The sequence below is a fragment of the Gorilla gorilla genome, chromosome 22 (genome assembly GCF_029281585.2).
Source record: "Gorilla gorilla gorilla isolate KB3781 chromosome 22, NHGRI_mGorGor1-v2.1_pri, whole genome shotgun sequence".
NCBI classification, from domain to species: Eukaryota; Metazoa; Chordata; class Mammalia; order Primates; family Hominidae; genus Gorilla; species Gorilla gorilla.
This window is the reverse complement of record NC_073246.2, coordinates 34,384,967-34,410,177: the sequence shown is the minus strand read 5'-3', so window position 1 is coordinate 34,410,177 and position 25,211 is coordinate 34,384,967. Positions and strand designations below refer to the sequence as shown.

The window sequence follows — 25,211 nt, the reverse complement described above, 5'->3', positions numbered from 1 at the left end:
CTCCATCCGGCTGTCTGTTTTTGTACAGCCTTTGAGTTAAGAATGTTTTTTTACGTTTTTATTTATTTACTTTTATTTAAAATTTTTTTAATTAAATAGAGGTAGGGTCTTACTATGTTGCCCAGGCTAGTCTCGAACTCTTGGCCTCAGGCTTTTACATTTTTAAATGGCTGGTTTAAAAAAAAAAAAAAAAAGAAGAACGTGGAACATGTGAAAATAAAATGAAATTAAAATTCAGTGTCCAAAAAGAACGTTTTATTGGAATACAGCCAAGTTCATGCATTATGTAATATCTGTGGCTGCTTTTGAGCTGCAATGGAGAGTTGAGTAATTGTGGCAGAGAGGATTTGACCCACAATGCCTAAAATATTTATCATCTTGCTTTTTTTTTTGACAGAGTTTCTCACTCTGTCACCCAGGCTGGAGTGCAGTGGCACGATCTCAGCTCACTGCAACCTCTGCCTCCTGGGTTCAAGTGATTTCTCCTGCCTCAGCCTCCCAAGTAGCTGGGATTACAGGCACGCACTACCACACCCAGCTAATTTTTTATTTTTTTGGTAGAGATGGGGTTTCACCGTGTTGGCTAGGCTGGTCTCGAACTCCTGACCTCAAGTGATCCACCTGCCTTGGCCTCCCAAAGTGCTGGGATTACAGGCATGAGCCACTGTGCCCAGCCTATCATCTTGCCTTTTAAGAAAAAGTTTGCTAACCGTTGGTCTAAACAAGTCAGTGGTTAAAATCACTCATGAGCTCATGTTTGCTGAGTATCTGTGTAACTGTTTTACGTGTATATATAGGAATCTTCTGTTTAGTCATCTGTAAAATGGGGGTAATAGTACCAGCTCATGATATTGTGAGGATTGAATGACTCAGAACATGAAAAGCAGTTAGAATAGCGCCTGGCATTATAAGCGCTCAACAAATGTAAATTCTAATTATGTATAACTTATTAATGTATAGACACAAATTCAAAGAAATACAGAAAACAAAGACTCTTCCCTCCTCATTTATTTTGGAATGTGCTAGAAACAGCTTGAAACATCCCTTTAATAGCTTCCTGGCCTCACGAGTGTTGAATGACATGACGAATTCTCCTTCATAGAAGGTACAGGTGAACCAGAACTGGAGGGGCATTTGGGATCCTTCCTTCTTCAGAAAGTGCGATCGCATCAAGATGCATGTGGTTTTCAGTAGAACTGGCCCATGTTTCTCGGGAGCGAGGTGTCCAAACCACTGTTCATCCATATTTCCTGAATGATTTGCTCCCTGCGCTCAATCCTTTCTGCGAGCTCTGCAGCTTCTATGGAACTGTATACAGGATATGAAGTCCTACAGAACCCCGACAGTTCCCCTGGGAAATCAGACTCAGAGGAGTCCTCCTCCTCTTCTTCATCCTCGCTGTCCTCCTCGACCTTGTCACTTCCTGGCACCAGCTGCTCCCTCCCCAGCTGCAAGTCACGGAAGTCCTTGGCACAGGACTCTCTGATGACCAGGGCGCACAATGTGAGGGCCAAGCCGATGCAGACACTGGACACGAACAGCAGGGCAGCTCTCTCCGGGTGGGCTGCAGGAGGAAGAGAACATGTCAGGAGCTGGGAGGAGCTGGCAGACTCCACCAATGCCAAGTCCCACAGAAACAGATGTCTGCCCAAGCAGGGGGCTAATGAAGAATGCCAGTCCAGCATCTTTGAGACTGTCTACACCAAAACAATCATATATCCCCACTGACATTTTTTTCAAAAAAGCTTTTGCGCCTACGGAGTCAATATATGTATGTGTAGGAGAAAAACACACAGCAGAGGGGCTCAGGAGCCAGACTCCTCTGAGTTCAAACTCAGGTCTGCCACTCAGTAGCTGTGTGACTTTGGGCAAGTTTCATAACCTTTCTGTGCCTTAGTTTCCTCATCTGTAAAATGGGGCATATAGTATCTTCTATCACAGAGTCATTACAGTGAAATGAGTTAATTCCTATAAAGCTCTTAGAATATTCCCTGACACATAGTAAATGCTCAATAAAGTGTTGCTATTATTAGTAGTAGAAGTAGCTCATGAAGAATTAACTTATGTATGAAGTATATATGTGAACCTAAGTAATAATATAATAGATGTTAGCAAAACTTAATTCTGTCCTTTTTCAGATTAAAAAGTAAATATAAATATACAGTCATCCCTTGGTACCCGTGGGGGACTGGTTCCAGGACCCCTCCCCCACACTCCCAGGCTACCAAAATTCACGGACGCTTGAGTCACTTATATGAAATGGCACAGAATTTGCATAAAACCTAAGCACATTCTCCTCTATTCTTTAAATCACTTCTAGATTACTTGTAATAGCTAACGCAATGGAAATGCTAGGTAAGTAGTTGTTACCATGTATTGTTTTGGGAATAATGACAGGAAAAAAAATGTCTGTACATGTTTGGTAAAGATGCAACTATCCATTTAAAAAAGATATTTTCAGTCTGAGGTTGGTTGAACCCATAGATGTGGAATCCATGGATACAGAAGGCCAACTGTAATATAAAATACAAAAATATGCTGGGTGTCGTGGCTCACGCTGGTAATCCCAACACTTCGGGAGGCCAAGGTAGGTGGATTGCTTGAGTTCAGGGGTTCAAGACCAGCTTGGGCAACATGATGAAACCCCATGTCTATTTAAAAATATACCAAAATATATCTGGGCATGGTGGTGCGTGCTTGTAGTCCTAGCTACTAGGGAAGCTGAGGTGGGAGGATCACTTGAGCCTGGGAGGTCAAGATCATATCACCATACTCCAACCTAGGTAATAGTGTGAGACCCTGCCTCAAAAAAAAAAAAGAAAAGAAAAGGAAAATATTAAAATAAATAATATAAATATGTATATTATTTATAAATATTAATAATATAGTAAGTATTGGCTGGGCACGGTGGCTCATGCCTGTAATCCCAGCACTTTGGGAGGCCGAGGCAGGAGATAACGAGGTCAGGAGATCGAGACCATCCTGGCTAACATGGTGAAACCTCGTCTGTACCAAAAGTACAAAAAACAAACTAGCCAGGTGTGGGGGCGGGCGCCTGTAGTCCCAGCTACTCGGGAGGCTGAGGCAGGAGAATGGCGTGAACCCGGGAGGTGGAGCTTGCAGTGAGCCGAGATCGCGCCACTGCACTCCAGCCTGGGCAATAGAGTGAGACTCCATCTCAAAAAAATAAATAAATAAAATAAAATAATATAGTAAGTATTATACTACTACTATAATGATATTATATCATTGTAAGTATTATAATACTTACAATAATATGGTAACTACTATATTACAATAATAACAACTATATTATTGTAAGTATTACACAGATGGAAGCCCGTATACTGTAAGTAATATGCAGATCAAAGCTTCATCTCTCCTGACTTCACTTTCATCTTCCTCCCCTTTGAATTTCCCTCCTTTCCTCCCCATCCTGCAGCCCTCCTCTCCCCCGAAATCTTTGAGCCACTGTCCTCTCCAAACCCTCTCCTTCTGTGATGCTGTTAGGGCTTTCAAGGTGGGCCACAACTCAACTTCTCTGTCTTGGAAAACATAAACTTTGAGCCCCACTGCCAGTGATGCTGCCGACCTCAAAGAGTGCTGAGTGTGAGGAAGCTGAATCCCATCCATTTATAGTCTTTTCCAGCCACCCATGGTCAGGCCAGGGACAGATCTGGACAGAAACAATTCCATCCAGCTCAAGCCTCTGAGGTACAATGGTCATCCGTGGCCCCCTCCCCTCCTCTCCCAGTGGTGGTGTCGTGGGAGGGGCCGGGCACCCAGGGCAGACAGAGTAGGGTCAAAGCAGAGCAATCAATTCCAGCAGTCAATTCCAGCAGTGACTTGAGCTATAAGTGAAGGAAGTCGAATGGGGACGTTTCAGGTTCCAAGAAGGGAGTAGGGTGCCACAGCGGGTAACTATGGACTTGCTACTGTACCTCTTTTTTCATATTTTGAGGATTCCTGGTGGACTGAATTAAATTACCCATAATCCTTAGGACATGAGACATTCTCTTCATTGGTCAATACATAGCCCTACTTTATGTCTGTCTAACGAATTAGTTTTTAATACTGTAATTAGCACCAGTGCTATGAATGCGCACCCGTATAGGAGCGAGGCCTTGACCACACCTGTGTCTAACCTGTGCTTCCCCATCCCCTCGCCTCCCCCTCAAGGTGACTACCACCTGAATTCCAAGCTCCTTACTCCCCTGTTTCCTTTTTTATATAGTTTTGTTTTCCATCTCTATGTATTTCTAAAATTTTATTTAAAGGGTATAATATTATAGGTAGTGTTGGAGACTTGGTGTTTTTTTTTAATTTAATATCATATCGCTGTAAAATATTTCACTGTCTTGACTATAATGTAGTTTATTCACCCACTCTCCTGCTGGTGGGTCGGGAACTGTTTATTTGCCTGCTCTCCTGCTGTTGCCAGGTTTCTGCTTTTGTGGATGATCGTGAGCATTCTTGTCAATGTCCCTGGTCAACACCTGCAAGTGTTTCTCTTGGGTACTACCCTAGGAGGTAATTGATGGACTTAGGGCACGTGAGTTTCAATTTTTCAGAACTACTGCCAACACGGTGTTCAAAGTGGCTGCAATGTGTGAGAAATCCTGTCAGTCCTCATCTTCTCCAGCACTTGGCTCACATAGACTTTTACATTTTTTTCCAATCACATGGGTATAGAATTGTACCTTACGATGGTCTTGATTTGTGTTCCCCTGATCTGTACCTATCTTCACATGCTTATGTGTTTCCTCTTCTCCAAATGCTGGCTCATGTCATGTACCCATTTTTTTTTCTGGGTTGCCTGTGCTTTTCCAGTTACATATAAAGGATGTGTATATTTTCTTTTTTCTTTTCTTTCTTTCTTTTTTTTTTTTTGAGACGGAGTTTTGCTCTGTTGCCCAGGCTAGAGTGTAAGTGGCATGATCTTGGCTCACTGCAACCTCTGCCCCCCCACCCCAGGTTCAAGTGATTCTCCTGCCTCAGCCTCCCAAGTAGCTGGGATTACAGGTGCATGCCATCACACCAGCTAATTTTTGTATTTTTAGTAGAGATGGGGTTTGCCATGTTGGCCAGGCTGGTCTTGAACTCCTGACCTCAGGTGATCTGCCCACCTCAGCTTCCCAAAGTGCTGGGATTACAGGCGTGAGCCACCGTGCCTAGCCCAAGGATGTGTATATTTTCTATAGACTCTTGATGATAATCCTTTGACAGCAAATATATTGCGTATACATATAAATATAGATAGATAGATAGAGAGAGAGAGAGAGAGAGAGAGAGTCTCCCTTTGTCACCCAGGCTGGAGTGCAGTGGCACAATCATAGCCTGCTGCAGCCTTGAATTCCTGGGCTCAATCTTCTCACCTCAGCCTCCTTAGAAGCTGGGACTACAGGCATGTACTACCATGCCTAGCTAACTTTTTATTATATTTTTTTGTAAAGATGAGGTCTGACTTTGTTGCCCGGGCTGGTCTTAAACTCCTGGCTGAAAGTGATCCTCCTGCCTTGGCCTCCCCAAGTGCTGGGATTACAGGTGTGAGCCATGGCATCTGGTGTGAATATCTCCTGGTAAGTGTCTTGTACTTTCACTTTCATTAAGATGTCTTTCAACCTTGTGAAATTATCTGAAAAACAGGGATGAAACACTGTTCTGCTCCATCTTCCCTGCAGGCACTTGGTCCCCATCCTCCTCTCTTGCCCGTCTGTTCTAGTGAATGGCCGGATAGGAACTATTGCAGGTTTATGGGCCATATGGTCTGTGTTGCAAATATAACAGCTCTGCTATTGTAGTGCAAAAGCAACCACAGACCATATATAAACCATCTTTCCTGCATGGCCTCTATAATCTTTAAGAAACACACATTGGGTGACATCACTGCCTGACTTAAAACTTATAGATGGCCTCTTCCCTCTCCTAAGCTATTAGGTTGGTGCAAAAGTAATGGCGGAAATCGGCCGGGAGTGGTGGCTCACACCTGTAATTCCAGCAGTTTGGGACGCTGAGGTGGGTGGATCACTTGAGGTCAGGAGTTTGAGATCAGCCTGGCCAACATGGTGAAACCCCATCTCTACTAAAAATACAAAAATTAAAATTAGCCAGGGGTGGTGGCGTGCGCCTGTAGTCCCAGCTACTTGGGAGGCTGAGGCAGGAGAATGGCTTGAACCTGGGAGGTGGAGGTTGCAGTGAGCCAAGATCACACACCACTGCACTCCAGCCTGGGTAACCAAGAAAGACTCCATTTCAAAAAAAAAAGGAATGTCGGAAATCGCAATTACTTTTGCAATAAAAGTCAAGTCCTGACCCCAGCCTAGGAAGCTGGCTATGACCTGGCCCTTGTCACCCTCCCCAAGTTCAACTCCCGAGAACTTCCGCTTCCTCTCTGCTCCCCGCTCCAGCCTGCCATTCCTCACTCGTGACACATCAGATGCCTGCACACCCTGGTTTTTCTGCATGTGCTCTTCTGTTAGCCTGGACAGTTCTTTCCTCCCTCTTCATCCAGCACTACTAGATACCTCCCCCTGCCTTAGCCTAGCCAGGTCCCCTGTCATTTAGTCTCAGAGTATCTTGAATGTTTTCTTCACAGCCCAACTTACAATCGTCACTCACTCGCTGAGTGGGTGCCATCCTTTCTCTCCACCTAGAATGCAAGCTTCCTGAGGGCAGGAGCTGGAACCATCTTGCTCTTTGCCAAATCCCCAGTGCCATCCCTGGCACAGAGTGGGCATTATGAAAATATTTGCTGAGTGCACAAAAGGAGGGAATTGTGGATTTAAGCACTCAGCTTGGCGCCCTGGGGATGGGGCTCCATAAATCAGCTCCCTTTTTTTTCCCTCTCCTCTTCTCCTGGGAGGTGGGTGTCTGGGTTCTCCTGCCAGGAGAGCTTCTCTCTCATAAGACTCCAGGTGCCTCTTGGCCTAGGCCTGCCTCCTGCTAAGTGAGCGCTCTTTAAGGCAAGTCTGCATCAACTCTGCTGAGATGCAGCCACCAGAGATGGACAATATGGGCAATGCTTGGCAAGTCCATGGGAATGAGGCTTCCTAGTCATCTGAATCAACTAGTTTGAAGATACAAACTCACCAGATGTTGGTCAGCTGGAATCTTAGTGATGAGCTGGTCCAACCCCTCTTGTTGGAGCCAAGTCACTTGTGCAAAGCCACCACTTGGCTGGGACCCCAAGCTCAGGCCAGGGCTCTCTCCATGGTCCCAGGCTTTACACTAAGGGAATGTCAACTGTTCTCTAGAATCACTTGGACTACTTTATACTTTTGTGGCTCCTTTTCCTATTCTGTATTCTGGAAAAACAAAGTTTTCCTTGTGATTGAACAGAATCTTCACACTGTGTTTCTGCTGGCATTGTTCTAAATTTAGCCTTGGTTCATCCCCAGCTGGAGTGAATGACTTTAATTTGATCAGCTGTTGCATGCCCTTGGGAGCCTCTGAAGGGGGACCTATGGCCTTTAAGGCACCTTTCCACGCTTAGATCCTGACTTGGGGCAAATGCACGCTCCAGCTCGTTCGTGTCCAGATAAGACACCCAGAGGCCATGGCGAGGGTTCCCCCTGTTGGGGCCCTATTGCTGTTGAGAGGATCGAGGCAGCAGTCAGGGCCCGAGGGTTGTCCAGAAGAAAGCACAAAGCGTACCAAGTGCTGGTCTGACAGCACTTAGGGGTGTGACAGAAACCTTCTATCATGGAACTAGAGATTGGAGATCATGGGAACACATCCGAATCCATATCTCCGTGACAAGGTGGTGCTGATTTCCAATGATTCTCCCTGGTAGGGGAATCACGTAGCTCTGACTCTGGAGCGTGTTTTTGTGTTTCTCTTTCAGTATGAGCTTATCTGCGGCCCTAGAGTTCCTCCCTTATGAAACAATGATGCCTCCCAAAACAGGACATCCCAGGCTGCAAGCCTGTCCCTTCTGCCCAGCTTCCTTACCCCTGCGCCCCAGAAGCCCACAGCAGGGCCTGCCAGAGGCTGATGACATATCTGTCACTGTCCCAAGGGGGCAGGGGCAGGGGCAGCGACGGAAATATTAGGCCACAAAAGGCATGCCTGCAGGCACATATGAGGTAAACACCCAAAGCCAGATGTCAATGAAACAGTAATTAGGTGGAATAGGAGAGGTCATATTCTTATGCAAGACTGTCTAAATACATAAGTCCCCTTGGGCACAATCTGCCAGGGGACAATGGCTCATGCTGAGCCAGCTATTACACTGCTTTGCTAAGAACTTCCAACACACACTTACACACACAGATACACACGCACATATGCATGCACACACATGCGTGCGTACACACACGCACCCACACACACACATGCAGGCACACATACAGATACACACACGCACACACACACATACAGATACACATACAGGCACACACATGCACACACAGATACACACACATGCACAGATACACATGCACACCCACGAAGGCACACACGCACAAGCGTACAGACATGCACACACATGCAACACACATAGATACATGCACACACAGATACACATGCACAGAGATACACATGCATGTGCACACATGCAAACACACATGCACATGCAGATACATGTATGCACACACATGCACACATACGTGCACATAAGCATGCACACATGCACACAGATACACATGCATGCACACAGGCACACCTGCAAACACATGCACACACAGATACGGATGTACACACACGTACACATAGAAACACACATGCACACACATATACACATGCACACACACCGATGCACATACATGCACACACAGACACATGCACACAGATACAGACAGACGCACACACAGATGCATGCACACATGCACACACACAGACACCTATGCACACACATGTGCACACATACACACATGCGCACACATACACACATGCACACACATGCACATGCTCACAGACGCACATGCACACATGCACACACACATGCACACACATGCACACACACACACCACTCCTTTTCCATTTCTCTAATTTCCAATGTTTTTCTATGAGCTTCCTTAGAGTCATGATCTTGATTCTAGAATGAATTCAGGGAGTAAGTCTGTATTATCGAAATGACAGTAAATTCAAACATACCTAAGAAGCTTTTTCAATGTTGGGGAAACCATCTCACAGATCATTCAAATGACCCCAGGAGACGCTTCACCAGGGACCCTTGGACATCCTCCTGTCCCTTCTGCCAATCTCTGTGCTTTAATATCAGGGTACAAACCTCTCGATTTTGGTTTCTCTTCTCCTTGTCCCCATGTACACTGGACTGCACTACTGTGTCAAAGCTACTTGCAGCCTGACCTGGGAAATGTACTTTTGGATTCACTCCATTTGCCACCTATTTGGGTGGTTTGGGCTGGAAACTGCCCTGCTCACACTCTTGGCTCCCAGCTGCTCCTGCTTTGGGGGTGCCTAGAGACCCCAGCTCATCCCGTGGGTCACATCCCCACAGTGGGGCTGGGGATGCGACTGAGAGTTGTCTGGGCACCTCTCTCCAGCAGCAGTGAGGATGGAGTTCAGCACTGTGTGACATTGGCTGGTGGCCACTGCCTGTTTGGGTCGAAATGACCCAGCCTGATGTCCACATGCACCTCTGTGGCACACTGGCCTGCAGACCCCTGAGCATGCGCTGCATGCTTCCCACCTCTAGAGTGGCCACCCAGACAGCGACATAGACACACCAAGAAAACCCACAGGCAAGCCCAGAGGCACCCGTTCTGCTAGGGCTTTATGAGCCTCTGTGATTTGAGTCACGAGCTTCTTGTGGTGATTTCATTTAGCTAACATCCAACACAGTGCATTAGGGACTCTTTCTCTTGGACATTATATGGAGGCGTGGTCATGGTTTGCTAAGATAAATGTCCCCAAACACCCCTCAATAAAATCAAATAACAGCTCATCAAGTCCTTACATTTAAAAAAAAAATGGACATCTTATAAATAGCAAATATTGGATGATAATAAGGCACAGGAAAAAGCTCATAAGCCCATATCAGCAGTCATCATTCAATTGTTCCTTAACTACTGACTGTGCACCTGTTCTGTACCAGAACCGCATCCTAGATACAGGGATACCACACAAAATAAGATGACAAGGCACCTGACCCTGTGGAGCTGAGCTACTAGCAGGAGAGATAGTCACTAAACGAATATCTCTATCCTGTGGTTTCTGGGAATGACAATCACATAAAAGGATAGAAAGAGATGGAGGAAAGCTAATTTAGACAACTCAGGATCAGAGTGGGGAGGTGGTTGCATCCCTCAAAATTCAGAGTAGCTGGAGTGCAAGCCTTGTATTAGCTGAGCCTGAATCCTGGCCCTGCCGCTGTCCATGGTGTCCTCAGGCAAATGGCTCAACTCCTCTGACCACCGGCTTCAAGTGCAGAACAGGGGATCAGAGTCCCATCTCTCAGGGTTGTTGCTATGGACTGAATTGTGTTGCCCCCAGTTCACTCATTAGGAGCTAATTAAGGTTAAAGGAGGCCATAAGGGGGGAATCCTAACCTGATAGAATTGGTGGTTTTATAAAAAGAAGAGATGTCTCTGTCTCTGTCTCTCCCCCTCTCTGCCATGTGAGGACAAGCAAGAAGGCTGCTGTCCACAACCCAGAAAGAGAGCCCTTACCAGAAAGTGATTGGTGGATACTTTGATCATGAAATTCTGGCCTCCAGAATGGTGAGAAAATCAATGTCTGTTATTTAGGCCATCTGGTCTCGGGTACTTTGTTATGGCAGCTGGCCTGGCTAAGGCAGTTGTTGAGAGGAATGGACAAGGAAGTTGGGGTAAAGCACACAGCAAGGCCACAGCTCACTGAGCGCAATGTCAGTCTTGTTCCCCTTCAATCGTTATTCTCTGTCTGGAGGATTTTCATGATGGCTTTTCTCCAAGAAGCTCCCCAGGGACTTTGTAAATATGGGGATATTTCTGACAATAAAAATCCTTACAGTTCTTAACATTGACAATGATCAGGAACAGCAAGACATGAAAATGAGAAGGTGGCTAGAAAAGAGAGGACCCACAGAAGAAACCATCAACCACACAACACACACACAGGAGGAATCCTGACACAGGAGGACAATAGAACAGCAGGGGACCCCAAGACTGAACTTTGCATCTCAGGTATTGAGATCATTCCCCAATATGGTTTGGCTGTGTCCCCACCCAAATCTCATCTTGAATTGTAGCTCCCATAATCCACGTGTCATGGGAGGGACGTGGTGGGAGGTAATTGAATCATGGGGTGGGTCTTTCCCATGCTGTTCTGGTGATAGTGAATAAGTCTCACGAGATCTGATGGTTTTATAAAGGGGAGTTCCCCTGCACAAGTTCTCTTGCCTGCTACCAAGTAAGACGTGATTTTGCTCCTCATTCGCCTTCCACCAAGATTGTTAGGCCTCCCTAACCATGTGGAACTGTGAGTCCATTAAACCTCTTTCCTTTATAAATTACCCAGCCTCAGGTATGTCTTTATTAATAGCATGAGAACAGACAAATACATTCCCTAAGCCTCTATTTTCCTCTGAGACAGGCTTACCCCAAATAGCCCATCTTTGCAGGCCTTGAATAGCAATACTGTTATGTGTTATATTAACATGTATTTTACTGAAGGTCTCTGGTTTTTGTCTCTCTGAACATAGGCAGGCATTGCTTAAACTTGCAGATGGCATTCCAAAATGTGTTCTATCTTAAGATAAGCAGAGAGGGTGGTGAGGAAAAATTGTACATACCTTCCCCTCAATGAAGAGGTCCCCGCGGTGTGGCCGGCCTTGGTATAAGCCTTCTGGCTCTGCTAATTCATGAGGGCTGAGTCTGATTGATCCTCATGGGGAAGACTAACAAGGGAATCCTTGACAACTATTAGGAATAACACTCATGACCCAGAAAGTGGCTCTGTCTTCATGGGGCATGATCTGTCTTGTTTACTAAGTGACCTTCTGGCTCATTTTTCTTCCAGTCAGGGTTGGAATTCAATAATCCTAGTTCCTTCCCGAATTTTAGAGCTGGGAAATGCATTCCTCGGGTTTCTACTTTTCAAAAGCGAAAAATATCTGTGGAGCTCAACTCCTAAATAGTGTGACTTTGTCTGTTTATGTGGTTCTCTTGCTGACTGCCTGGTTGCAACTGTGCCTGAACTCAGGCCTCTGTGTTTCTGAATCTTAGAAGCGGTGGTTGGCATGTTAAACTTGAAGTCATCGTCCTTTAGTTATCTGAGTGCTATAATTGAACAGCACATTTATTAACAAGACTTTAGTAAATCCATCAGCATTCTAGGAAGCTTTGATTCATTGACCTACCTCTAATGTAAGCAAAGGCTGCCAGAGAGTTGCTAACAAGAATTCCATCTTTCCTCAGAACCTTCGATCCACTTGGGTCGAAGTTTATACCTGTTTCATGAAAAATGCAAGACCAATTAATCACAGCTGTTCATAGTACGCCTATTCTAAGAGACCCCTGCTGCTCCTACCCCAGGGACCGCCGGAATAATTGAAAGTCACAGAAATCAAACAAATGGGCCTCTGGCTAAATTACAGAAGATTAACCCAGGAAGAACACTTATTAAATAGTAAGCAGTCCCCCAAAATATTAAAGTACAAAAAGGATTAGAAATTGTTTTAAGTGTTGGTTCCAACTTCAGGTGCTGGTCTTCCACTCCACTGTGGAAGGGAACAAGTGGATTTTCCCATCCTAAAGACTGACATTCATCACACCCCTCAGAGGCTTAATAACATCTCGCCTTATTTTATTTATTTATTTATTTATTTTTGAGATGGAGTTTCACTCTTGTTGCCCAGGCTGAAGTGCAATGGCACGATCTTGGCTCACTGCAACCATCTACCTCCTGGGTTCAAGCAATTCTCCTGCCTCAGCCTCCTGAGTAGCTGGGATTACAGGCACGTGCCACCACGCCCAGCAAATTTTTGTATTTTTATTAGAGAGGGGGCTTCACCATGTTGGCCAGGTTGGTCTCAAACTCCTGACCTCAGGTGATCTGCCCGCCTCGGCCTCCCAAAGTGCTGGGATAACAGGCGTGAGCCACTGCTCCCGGCCAATAATATTTCACGTTAAGCATGGAGTTGCTGTCTGCTGTGTGGCCAGAGATAAAACAAGCCTCCATTACAGAGGGAGGTTGTATTGGGCTACTTTTTTTGGAAACAACAGCAAAATGTGGGGCGAATCTGCTTTTAGATCCTGGTTACACTGCTGGATGGAGCTTAGCAAGTCTGTGATGGGGTAGCCTGATGGCTTGGGGGACTCCTAGCCATGTCAGACAGGACAGATGCCTTTGAGGAGAGACTGCACAGCGTTGGCTCTCAGGCCCCCACTGCAGGGGGACCAGGCTGTTTATGGATCGGGTGGGAACCCTGTTAGAAAAATGAGTGGAAGCTGGGTGTGGTGGCTTACACCTGTAATCCCAGCACCTTGGGAGGATGAGGTGGGTGGATCGCTTGAGCCCAGGAGTTTGAGACCAGCCAGGGCAACATGGCAAAGCCCTGTCTTTACAAACATAATAATAATAGTTAATTAATTAGTTAATTTTTTAAAAAAGAAAGAGAAGTGGAGCTAAGGAACACAGAGCCTGCCAGAAAGCCAAGGTGGCCAGCTAGAAGGACACAGAAGAACATTACCGATAGTTCTCTTTGAGCTTTTGGACTAGGGGTGCTTTCATATGGTTTTCATATCAAACATACTTTACTTTTATACTTAGGGGGGAAAGACCTAATACATATAATAAAGGTAACACAAGACAAAACTCTCACCACAGCCTAACATCTTAGATGCTCTACTGGGTCTCTGCAGTTTCTATTAGGGACCCCATGGGTTTGAATTCCATTCTAGATTTGATAGGAAAATCCAAATGCTCAACCCCTTCAACCCCCTACCCCTCCACCCCGTTTACAAAAGCCAAGTGAAAACTAAGGAGGGGCCGGGTGCGGTGGTTCACACCTGTAATCCCAGCACTTTGGGAGGCCAAGGCGAGGAGAACACCTGAGGTCAGGAGTTCAAGACCAGCCTGACTAACATGGTGAAACCCCATCTCTACTAAAAACACAAAAATTAGCCGGGTGTGGTGGTGGACGCCTGTAATCCCTGCTACTTGGGAGGCTGAGGCAGGAGAATCGCTTGAACCTGGAGGCAGAGGTTGCAGTGAGTGGAGATTGCGCCATTGCACTCCAGCCTGGGCAACAAGAGCGAAACTCCAAAGAAAAAGAAGAAAAAGAAAGGAAAGAAAGAAAGAGAGAAAGAAAGACAGAAGAAAGAAAGAAAGAAAGAGAAAGAAAGAAAGAAAGAAAGAAAGAAAGAAAGAGAGAGAAAGAAAGAAAAGAGCGAGAGAGAGAGAGGGAGGGAGGGAGGAAGGGAGGGAGGAAGGAAACTAAAGAGGAAGGTGGTGTGTATAGAGGTACAGAGGCCCTCAGGTCCTAGCTGGCCCTGGCGCCTACGCAGGTTCCAATGGGCTCAGCTTTGCAAAAAGCTCATTGTGTAACCCAGGAAGCCCAAATTTACTTCTGAGCAGATGTCTTTTCAAAGTGATCTTCCTTTTAGGAAGTGAGAGGAGAATGAAGGGGAGGTTTATCCTACTTCTGATTTTTAAAAAGTCAAAACAAAATAAAATGGTGTTCACCATTTGCAACTATTGGCCAAAGCGCTATTATCACCAGGACCGGTACCTCAAACACACCTCCTGACAGCCCCTTCCATTCTAACCAAGGTGTGCCCAACTGTGGTCACCCAGGGGCTGTTTACCTTTACTTAAAGAGAAATGCTGGTAGTAAGCCATAAAAATTACCATATTCACCATCTTTCTGCTTCAAAGAAGGTTTTAGATTAGCAATGGCTGGATCAATCGCTGTGAGTATGTTCTTGGGAACTAAAAGCCAAAAAGAAATATTTTAAATTCGTGGTATATTTTTAAAATGTGGACTCTTAATATATTTTTAAATGCAATGTAGATAAGATTTTAAAATCACTTTCCAAATCAGTGCAAGAATCACTCACTCTTCCTGTTAAATACACACACATACACACAAACCCAATGGTATCCATGTGATCATCAAATGCTCCAGAGAGGTGGTTTTAGGCCCATTTTGCAATATTAAAAAAATGGAGAATAAAAACAAGATATGATATATCCATCTAGCAGAATACACCTCATAATAAAACGGAATGAAGGCCCAGCATGGTGGCTTATACCTGTAATCCTAGCACTTTGGGAGGTCGAGGTGGACAGATTACTTGAGGTCAGGAGTTCGAGACCAGCCTGGCCAACATGATGAAACCCCGTCTGTACTGAAAATACAAAGTTAGCTGGGCGTGGTGGCACACAGCTGTAATCCCAGCTACTTGGGAGGCTAAAGCAGGGAGAATTTGCTTGAACACGGGAGGCAGAGGTTGCAGTGAGCGAAGAACGCACCACTGCATTCCAGCCTGGGTGACAGAGTGAGACTTCATCTCCAAAAAAAAAAGTGAAGTACCGATATGATACATGCTACAACATGGATGAATCTCTGAAACATCACATTCAGTTGAAGAAGCCAACCACGCACACACACACACACAAAACCATCCATTGCATAATTCCATTTGTACAAAACATTCAGAAAAGGCAAATCTAGAGACAGAAAGTAGATGCGTGGTTATCTGGGACCGGGGGGGTGGGAATGGGGCATTGACGGCAAATGGGCACAAGGGAGCTTCGGGGCATTGTGAAAATGTTTTAAAACTGGAGGGTAGTGATGGTTGCACAACTCTAAATTTACTAAAAATCATTGCATTGTATTCACGTGTAATAGAATTTTAAGGAAAATAACACCTCAATAGAGTGGTTAACTCTGGGCTGGGCATGATGGCTCATGCCTGTAATTCTAGCACTTTGGGAGGCTGAGGCAGGTGGATCACTTGAGGTCAGGAGTTCAAGATCAGGCTGGCCAACATGGCGAAACCCCATCTCTACTAAAAAATACAAAAATTAGCCGGATGTGCTCACTTGAACCCAGGAGGCAGAGGTTGCAGTGAGCTGAGATTGTGCCACTGCACTCCAGCCTGGGTGACAGAGAAAGACTCTATCTCAAAAAAAAAAAAAAAAAAAAGGTGGTTAACTCTGAAGATGAGCTTCCCTGGACTTAGTAAAGCAAAATGACTATCACCAACTCAAAACCCACCATCAAACTCTCCCAGCACCTACTCTTCTGCTTTCTACCCCAAGCTCTTTGCCTCTGTGTTTCCATCGTAAATCTGGAAAGAATTCGAAGACCCTGTGCTAAAGTGATTTGCTAAATATTATCAGAAAGGACTACAGAAAGATGCAGAGAGGATGGCAGCGTGACCGACTCCTCTGAAGGTGGTTTCAGACTCTGCTGAACTGACCCTAAGAATAAGCCCTGGGATGTCAGAATCCCCAGGCAAAGCAGCCGGCAGATGACAGCACCTGCTGAAACAGAGGGCAGAGCAAGAATTCTACAGGCCAAGCACACTGCCGCAGGCTGGGAGAAGAGAGTGGAAACCGAATATTCCTGCTGCATAAAATTGCTTATTTTTGTTTGTTCCTCAGCCCAGCTGAGATCTCGGAGAAGTAGCAACAGGACATTCCTAGATTGTGAGTTTTCCACGTACAGGAGGCCCTGGCGCCTTCGTGCCCATCAGCAGCAAGGGAGACTTTCCAGGGAAGCCCGGTGAAGTTGCTGGAGGTGGCTGATGATTTCCAGGGCCTCGAGGAATGTCCCTTGGCTGTCCTTGGGACACACCACTGATCCTGGGACCCTGGCAGCTCCGGAGAGCTGAGCTCAGCTGCTGCAAATTGCTTTCTGCTTTAATTACCTCGCATTCATTTCTGGGCCCTAAGAAGGATGCAGAAGCCTAGGAAGTGTCAGCTCTCCCTGCCAGGAGTGGTACTTCTTTCTCATGTCTGCCTCTTGGCTTGTTCTCAAACTATGGCTTCAGGAGGGCCTTGGCTCTTGGCAAATGCCAGAGGCTTTACAGTTTGAGAAAGAATCAGAATTTTGTAGAGGAGCTCAGAGAGGAAGGGCATTCTAGGATGCACTTTGCAGAATCACCAGGCAGTGAAAAGGTGAAATTGGCTGTGTTGACACAGGCCACTGCAGGGAATGTGCCCCTCTACTATGTGAAAATGGCTCTGATATCCAGAGAATCTTTTAGGACCTTTAAAATCACCGTTGTCAACACACTTGTCAGATTTTTGCATCTCCTTGTTTCAAACTGGTTCCGAATGAGGTGGGGGACTGGGGTGTGATTGATCACCGTCCCGCTGCACTTCAGATATGTTGGTGAAAACACTAGGAACCACTCTTCATGGAGCTCCTACTGTGTGCAGGACCCTGTTCTCAGCAGTTTAAACCAGGGCCATCTTCCTCCTCATCAACACCTTTCCTCTCCCACTCAGCAACCTCAGCGTCTCGGCCCCTAGTGTGCAGCTAGTGTGCAGCTAGTGTGCATACCCTAGTGTTCACCCTACAGTATGGTTCTCTTTGGAAGACTTAAACCACCACCCCCAAGCTAAATTAGGCCCCCTCCACTGTTACAGTCTTCTGCCCTTTTCTAAAATAGCATTTGTCACAACAGGTCATGATGATGTGTCTGGCTATTTGGTTAATGCTTGCCTTTCTCCCTCAACTGCTCACCCCATGAAAACAGGACCATGTCTCTTTTTTTTTTTTTTTTGAGACAGAGTTTCACCCTTGTCACCCAAGCAGTGACGAGATCTCAGCTCACTGCCAACTCCGCCTCCCAGGTTCAAGTGATTCTCCTTGTCACAGCCTCCCAAGTAGCTGGGATTACAGGCATGCGCCATCATGCCCAGATAATTTTGTATTTTTAGTAGAGATGGGGTTTCACCATGTTTTCCAGGCTGGTCTCGAACTCTTGACCTCAGATGATGTGCCCGCCTCGGCCTCCCAAAGTGCTGGGATTACAGGCATGAGCCACCGCACCTGGCCGTGTCTCTTTGTTTATTACAAAATCCCTGGCACCCAGCACAGCTCCTGACACAAAGAGCAATGTGCTGAATGAGTGACAGAAGGAAGAAAAGCTTGAACTGGGACATGTGACCCCCAGGCCCTGAAAGCTCATCTTCATCTCAGCATTAGTGATGTGGTTTGGCTCTGTGTCCCCACCCAAATCTCATAATTCCCACGTGTTGTGGGAGGGACCTGGTGGGAGGACCCTGTGGGAGATGATTGAATCTTAGGGGTGGGTCTTTCCTGGGCTGTTCTCTTGATAGTGAAAGGGACTCACGAGATCTGATAGTTTAAAAAATGAGAATTTCTCTGCACAAGTCTCTTTTTGCCTGCCGCCATCCGCGTAAGATGGGACTTGTTCCTCCTTGCCTTCCGCCATGATTGTGAGACCTCCTAGCCATGTGGAACTGTACGTCCAATTAAACCCCCTTTTTGTAAATTGCCTAGTCTCGGGTATGTCTTTATCAGCAGTGTGAAAACGGACTAATACAATTAGCTAAGAAGAGCCTCAGCTGTAGGAACTGTTCTTGCCTCATCCTTGAAAGCACACTAGAAACTGCACCTTTAAAAAAAATGTTTTAGTAAATGTTATTGTACAGAATAAAAAAATACATCATGATTCTGTAATGATTTTCTCTCCCATAAGAGCATGGGTGAAAATCAGTAATTTACTTATAAAAATATTTTAATTAGGACTCCAATAAAATAATATGTACCTTCATACCTTGTCTTCTGAATAACTAAATGGGGAGAAGTTCACCTGAAAAAAGTTTTCCCCAGGAAACCCATGGTTTCTTGGCTCAACGGACCCATTTAAAAAGTCCACCTATATCAACTTTCTGCCAATCTGGAGATTTGTTTTCTTTGATCTAATGTCATGTGTTCACAAGCTTCTAAAACATTTGCCAAAATTAAAGTCTGCTGGACGGTTTTTCCCTTAACCCATATTCTTCCATTCATTCCAAATACTATCTTCAGTGGATAGAGTTTTCCCACTTCCTGTTTGATTTCACGATCTGGAGCTAACAGCTTTCTAATGAAGCCCAGTCACTTTAAAAAGCAGACCATCCTGTCCAATGACATTCCTTCCATTGGCTCATCCATAGCTGTCAATACAGACCATCTCTGGTTCCATGTCTTTATTAGCAACCACAAATTGGCCATAGATAAGATCTCCAACCTGCACATTTGGTCTGTTTCTTTTAGTTGCACCTTCAAATGCCAAGTAAGACAAAGAAACTGGCTCACTCCCTCCAACATCAACTCTGAATATATCTCCAGATTTAGCTGTCACTATGCCAGTCACCTGGTCTCCTTTCACTAGAATATACTCCATTCCCAGGGCTACGGCGGCCCCAGCCCAGCAGTGTCTCAGCTTTCCCGGTCCCCGGCCAAAACTACACCTTATTTGGAGGCTAAAGTTCTGCTTCTTATTCAACACTCTGATGAAGAGGCCTGAAGTTACTGGAACCTCAGTGTGACCCGTGTCCAGTCTACCGTCCTCCACTCTACCAGAGGAGCTATCCAAGGATGTACTCAAAGTGACCTTTTTGGCCTCTGGGGGAACCTCAGCCAAAATGGGCCCCATGCTACTTAGAGTTGCTTAGACATGACAGCAGGAATAAAGACAGAGCAGGTAAAGCCATCCCTCCTGTGATGTAAGAGTGGGTGCCATTATTTTGGTAATACATTTATGTAGTCACTTCATCATATCTATTGCAGCATTGATATTGCAGAGAACAACATTTTTAGTTCAGGATATAAAATTCTAAGGATGCAATGGAATATTATTATGCCACAAAAAGAAATAAAGTACTGAGACATGCTACAACATGTACGAACCTTGAAAACAGATTCTAAGTAAGGAAGCCAGACACAAAGCACCACACATTGTATGATTCCATTTCTAGGAAATGTCTAGAAGAGGCAAATCCATAAAGACAGAAAGTAGATGGGTGGTTGCCTGGGGCTGGGGCAGGTGTAATGGGTGGATTTGGTGGGCTGACTGCTAAGGGATACAGGGTTTATTTTGGGGGGATGAGAATGTTCTTAAACTGATTGTGATGATGGTAGCACAATTCTGTGCATATACTAAAAACCACTGATTTGTATGCTGTAACAGGTGAATTGTATGGTCTGTGGATTATATCTCAAAAAAGCTGTTGCAAACATAAAATGGCTAGGAATGTTTGGCAGGGGAAAAAGCAATTTCCAAGAGAATAGGTATCAGGTTCTTCAATTATAATGCTCTTTGCTTTCCATTTGCTTTTATGCTCATTTCCAAAAAAAAAGAAAGCAGTCAACATATTAGGATTACAAACTGGAAATTCACAGTATCCTCAGAAAATAATAAACTGCTGATTTGCTTTTATGTGGGTTTATGAAATTAGAATCTAAACGAAGAAGGCATTTCATTTTATCATTTAAAGACATCAGGAAAACAAAGTAATGCTGTTGTGTAACAATTTTTATTGTTTTAGGGTAAGCATTTGATCTGTTGACTCAACACTGTGGGCATGTAGATAAAATAGCTGTTGGCAGTACAGAGAGTTAGTCATTTAGGGCCTAAAAGCAGAACTGGAAGGTTAAATAGGAGACACATAATTCGACTGTGAACTCGCATGACATCCCAATAAATTTTCCCAGATGAAAATCACTGGTCTCAGTGACATCAGTTTACCCCTATTTGGTTGTTCCTTCTCCACCCTCCCCATTGGCTGCCAATCTGATTGCTAAAGGTGCTTTTACACAAATTTTGACCAAAGAAAACTCTATTGCTTATCTGACATGAATATCATAAACAAGAATAAGAAAGAAAAAAAGGGCTCTCGGGTATCTGGGATGACCAAACAGCTTCAGGAGGAGCAGTGTTTGGCTTGTTCTGGGCAAACTCCTGCCGTTCACATGGTCACCACCCTCCCCCAAAAGAGGCAGTGTCTTCAGGCAGCTGGTCGGGGGTGTGTTCTTACCACATGCGTAGGTCACAGTGAGGTATTTTTTCACGCCTGGCAAACAGGGGCTTCCAAAATGGTGATTGTTGACGATGATTTTGCATCTCTGCTTCCCATAGCACCTTCGGGATAGGACTTGCAAAGCTGAGTAAGACAAGCAATCTGAAAGGCAGGAAACACCCGGAACTTCACGTTGCATCCCACACAGGGCCACCACATAGCCTACAGCATTCTCTGTAAATAAATATGCTGAGCTGGATTCAAATCAAATGGAGAGTTTCTCTGCTTATTTTCTGTCTCATTAAAGCACCCAAGATGGGCACAGCCAGCATCATGATCCTGTCCTAGAAGTCCCAGAGCTGGTTTTAATGCTCTGCTGGCGCCATCTTGAATTTTTTTTTTTTTTTTTTTGAAACTGATTCTCGTTCTGTCGCCCAGGCTGGAGTGCAATGGCACGATCTCAGTCACTGCAACCTCTGCCTCCCTGCTTCAAGCAATTCTCCTGCCTCAGCCTCCCCAGTAGCTGGGACTACAGGCGCATGCCACTATGCCCAGCTAATTATTGTATTTTTAGTAGAGATGGGGTTTCACCATGTTGGCCAGGCTGGTCTCAAACTCCTGACCTCCAGTGATTTGCCTGCTTCGGCCTCCCAAAGTGCTGGGATTACAGGTGTGAGCCACCGCACCCGGTCAAAATTCTGATATATTTTTGAACAAGGGGCTTTGCATTTTCATTTTGCACTGGTTAAAATATGAAGAACATTGAATGAAGATTCTTGGTTCTTTTACGACCTTTACCATGCTTTGAAATATATTATTTGTTTGTTTATTTTGAGAATCAATCTCCTCTGCATGAACATAAGCTCCAGGAGAGACTATTTCTGTTTTGTTCATCATCTAATTCCCACACCTCGCCCACTGTAGAAGGCAAGTAAATATCTGATGAATGAATGAATGAAATAAACTAATTGACATGAAGATTTGTTTTTCGGTGCCCTGGCACAACATCATTAAAATCAGTAAATATCAATTGAACACCTATGGCGGATGAAGCCCTGTGCTAAGTACCATCAGAAAAAAACAGTAAAAAGAGGACCAGGCACAGTGGCTCACGCCTGTAATCCTAGCACTTTGGGAGGCGGCGGCGGGCAGATCACCTGAGGTCAGGAATTCGAGACCAACCTGGCCAACATGGCAAAACCCCATCTCTACTAAAAATACAAAAATCAGCCAAGCGTGGTGGCATGTGCCTGTAGTCCCAGCTACTCGGGAGGCTGGGGCACAAGAATTGCTTCAACCTGGGAGGCAGAGGTTACAGTGAGCCGAGATTGTGCCACTGCACTCCAGCCTGGGCGACCAAGCAAGACTGCATCTCAAATAAATAAATAAATAAATAAATAAATAAATAAATAAATAAATAAAAAGCCTACCTCGCTTTTTACCCAGATGAAAGCATCCTTTCGCAGGATTTGCAATAGAGCTAGAGAGTCAAAACACACATGTGAGAGCTGGTGTCTGATAGTGGAAACAGTGAATCACTGTCAGCAGGACGTGGTGCAGGCAAGAGGTGCTAGGTCAGAGGCGGGAGAGATCGCTGTGGGTGGGAGCAGAGGGGCTGGATCATGAAAGAAAGAGCAGAAATTGTGTAGAGGCAGGCAAGAGAGAAAGCATGAACACTAAGGCAGTGGGCTAGGAGCCCCTGCAGGGGCTGGCCACAGGCTGGAAAGGCGGGAGTAGGCGGGGCGACCACAGCGAATGAGTAGGAAATGTGAACTGGAACAAGACAGAGACACTTTCAAAGGCTTAGCTAAAGAATTCAGACTTTACTCTGCAAGCAACAGGAAGCCTGAAGAAATGCCTGACACTATTGTCTTTAGGGGACAGTGTAGAGGATTCCCTGGGAGAGAAACGGGAACCAAAGGCAAGGAGAGCAGGTTGGAAGCAATTTTAAGAATGTACATTGAGGGGAGTTACAGGCTTAAAGAGCAAGGAATGGAAGAGGAGAGAATTTTAGAGACTTTGCAAAGTTCCATTCACTTATAATATAACAGGTAGCATGATGTCAGCCACTGCTCTCAGCACTTGTATAGTGAGAGACTATTTTTGTTTTGCTCATCATCTAGTTCCCACACCTGGCCCACTGTAGGAGCCCAATAAATACAGATAATTATTTATGAGATAGGGTGTTTGTAATACACACACTTGTGCGTGCACACACACACTTACACACACACACACACACACATCAATTTTGTGGCTGAGACAGCAGACACAGAGAGGCTCAGTAACCTCACACAGCTAGAGAAGAGCGGGGCCTGCAGGTTGATCTCTGAGCCCCACTACCCCAGTCTCCATGAAAGGGTGGGTGAGGGACCGACCAAGGATGGCTTCAGATCTTAAGCTGCAGGGCTGGGGAAACAGTGGTGCTATTGAGAGATGAGGGAAGTTGTTAGGAGTAGGCAGTTTGAAGGACACGATCATAAAGTCATTAAAAAAAAAAATCTGTCCTGCATTTGAGGTGGGCCGAGATTTTGAAGAAAAGGCTCAAATCTGGAGATGCCTGTGGGGGGTTCATGCCCAGAGAGGCCAAGGGCTGGTGCTGTGAAGAAGCATAGGTCAGGGAGAGTATGAAGGCACAGGGGCAGGGACCCCAGCCACACAAAGTCCTGTGCATGTCTGCTCACGTCTTATAGATGACAAACTCCTCTACCCTCTAACAACAAAAACTGCTCTCCCCAGTTCCCAGGTCCTCTCTCCAGACTTATGCTTTTCCTTCAGTCAGCCTTCTAGAAAGGATCTCTATGCCTCCCCTGCATCTCCCCTCCCATCCTGTACCCTCCCCTCCTCAATATGCCCCTGTCCCACACACACCCCGAAACTGATCCCTTTGAGGAGATCACATGGACTTATCACCATCCCATCCAAGAGATGAGGGCTGATCCTAATCCTTCCCTATTTCTGGAACTTCCGGTGCCTAAATGCCCCTATTGAGGGATTTCTCACTGACCTCAGCTCCCTGGTGCTCATCACCCTGGTGGTCTCTGATTCCTCTATCCTAGTGCCCTCTGCAGGCCTGCCCACCCAGAGTAAGCTCATTCCTGTGCCTGGTGGAAATTCTGATATATTTTTGAACAAGGGGCTTTGCATTTTCATTTTGCACAGGGCCCTGCAAAATGCACTGGGTCTGGGCTCTCTTCTCCTTTCTGCACACTCCATTCAGTCCCAAGTCCATCCCTGCCACTACCAAACCACTGAAGAGCCGAGGCCAGGATCTCTGCCTTCAGCGCTGGCCACTCCGGCACTCCACCATGTGCAATGATTGTCTTTACTCTTTCCAGCCACCTCTGGTTCCACACGTCTGCACCTATCATCTCCTCCTACTCTCCTGCCATAGCCTCAGTTCCAGCCCTGTCAGTTTTGCAGCAAGTCTAGTAACTGGACTCCCTCCCTCCATTTTCTTCCCTTCAAATGGTTCTCTCTTTGCCCTCCACTGTGCTTTTTTTTTTTTTTTTTGACAGAGTCTCGCTCTGTCACCCAGTCTGCAGTGCAGTGGTGCAGTCTTGGCTCACTGCAATCTCTGCCTCCCAGGTTCAAGCAATTCTCTTGCCCCAGCCGACCAAGTAGCTTACAGGCGCCTGCCACCATGCCCGGCTAATTTTTGTATTTTTAGTAGAGACGGGGTTTCATCATGTTGGCCAGGCTGGTCTCGAACTCCTGACCCCCGGTGATCCACCCGCCTCGGCCACCCAAAGTGCTGGGATTACAGGCGTGAGCCACCATGCCCGGCCCACTGTGCTCCTTCTAATCTCATCACTCCCTGCCTGCTTAAGATCCCCAACCCCCCATCTGACCAAGTCCGACTCCTCAGAACTGTGCACAAGGCCCCATATGACTTGCCTTTTCTACCTTCCTAGCTCCTTCACAGCCGTTATTCTCCCACCCCAGCCTGTGTCGCAGCCTGCAGATCTCACTGCAACCCCAGAAAGCCAGGCTGTGACTCTTGACATCTCTTTATCTTTGCACATGCTCCTCTGCCTGCTAGGAAATACTTCCTTCTCCCCTGTCTTCTCAGTTATACCATCTCCCAGGCGGCAGTCAGTGGTTTCCTTCTCTCTGCCTCTCCTGTTCTGTGTATTGCTCTCACCTCATGGCTCTACTTATTTGCTCATTTGTCGCTCTCCAGACTAGACAGGGAGCTCCTGCTCCCAGCACTTATGCTGGTCCTGATGCTCAGTAAATGCTCAAAGAATTATGGGACGAATGAACAAAGGGAAGGTTACAAC

General features: G+C 45.8%; 1 protein-coding gene and 1 pseudogene across 9 annotated transcripts in view; both read right to left on the bottom strand.

Moving 5' to 3' along the window:
• Positions 1–993: 993 nt before the first annotated feature.
• The window catches only part of EVA1C (eva-1 homolog C), a 102,804-nt gene continuing 78,586 nt past the window's right edge, over positions 994–25,211 (bottom strand). For 6 of the 9 annotated variants that reach the window (XM_063702598.1, XM_055373987.2, XM_031005134.3 and 3 more), the window contains 4 exons: positions 20,947–21,090; positions 14,794–14,874; positions 12,302–12,391; positions 994–1,564 (listed from right to left, as the gene is read on the bottom strand). In XM_063702598.1, coding sequence (XP_063558668.1) covers positions 1,188–1,564; positions 12,302–12,391; positions 14,794–14,874; positions 20,947–21,090 — 692 coding nt within the window. In that variant the 3' untranslated portion in view covers positions 994–1,187. The remainder of the gene's footprint in view (positions 1,565–12,301; positions 12,392–14,793; positions 14,875–20,946; positions 21,091–25,211) is intronic. The other 3 variants (XM_031005135.3, XM_063702597.1, XM_055373984.2) reach the window with 3 other exon arrangements.
• On the bottom strand, positions 18,584–19,565 carry LOC109024435 (exosome complex component RRP40-like; annotated as a pseudogene).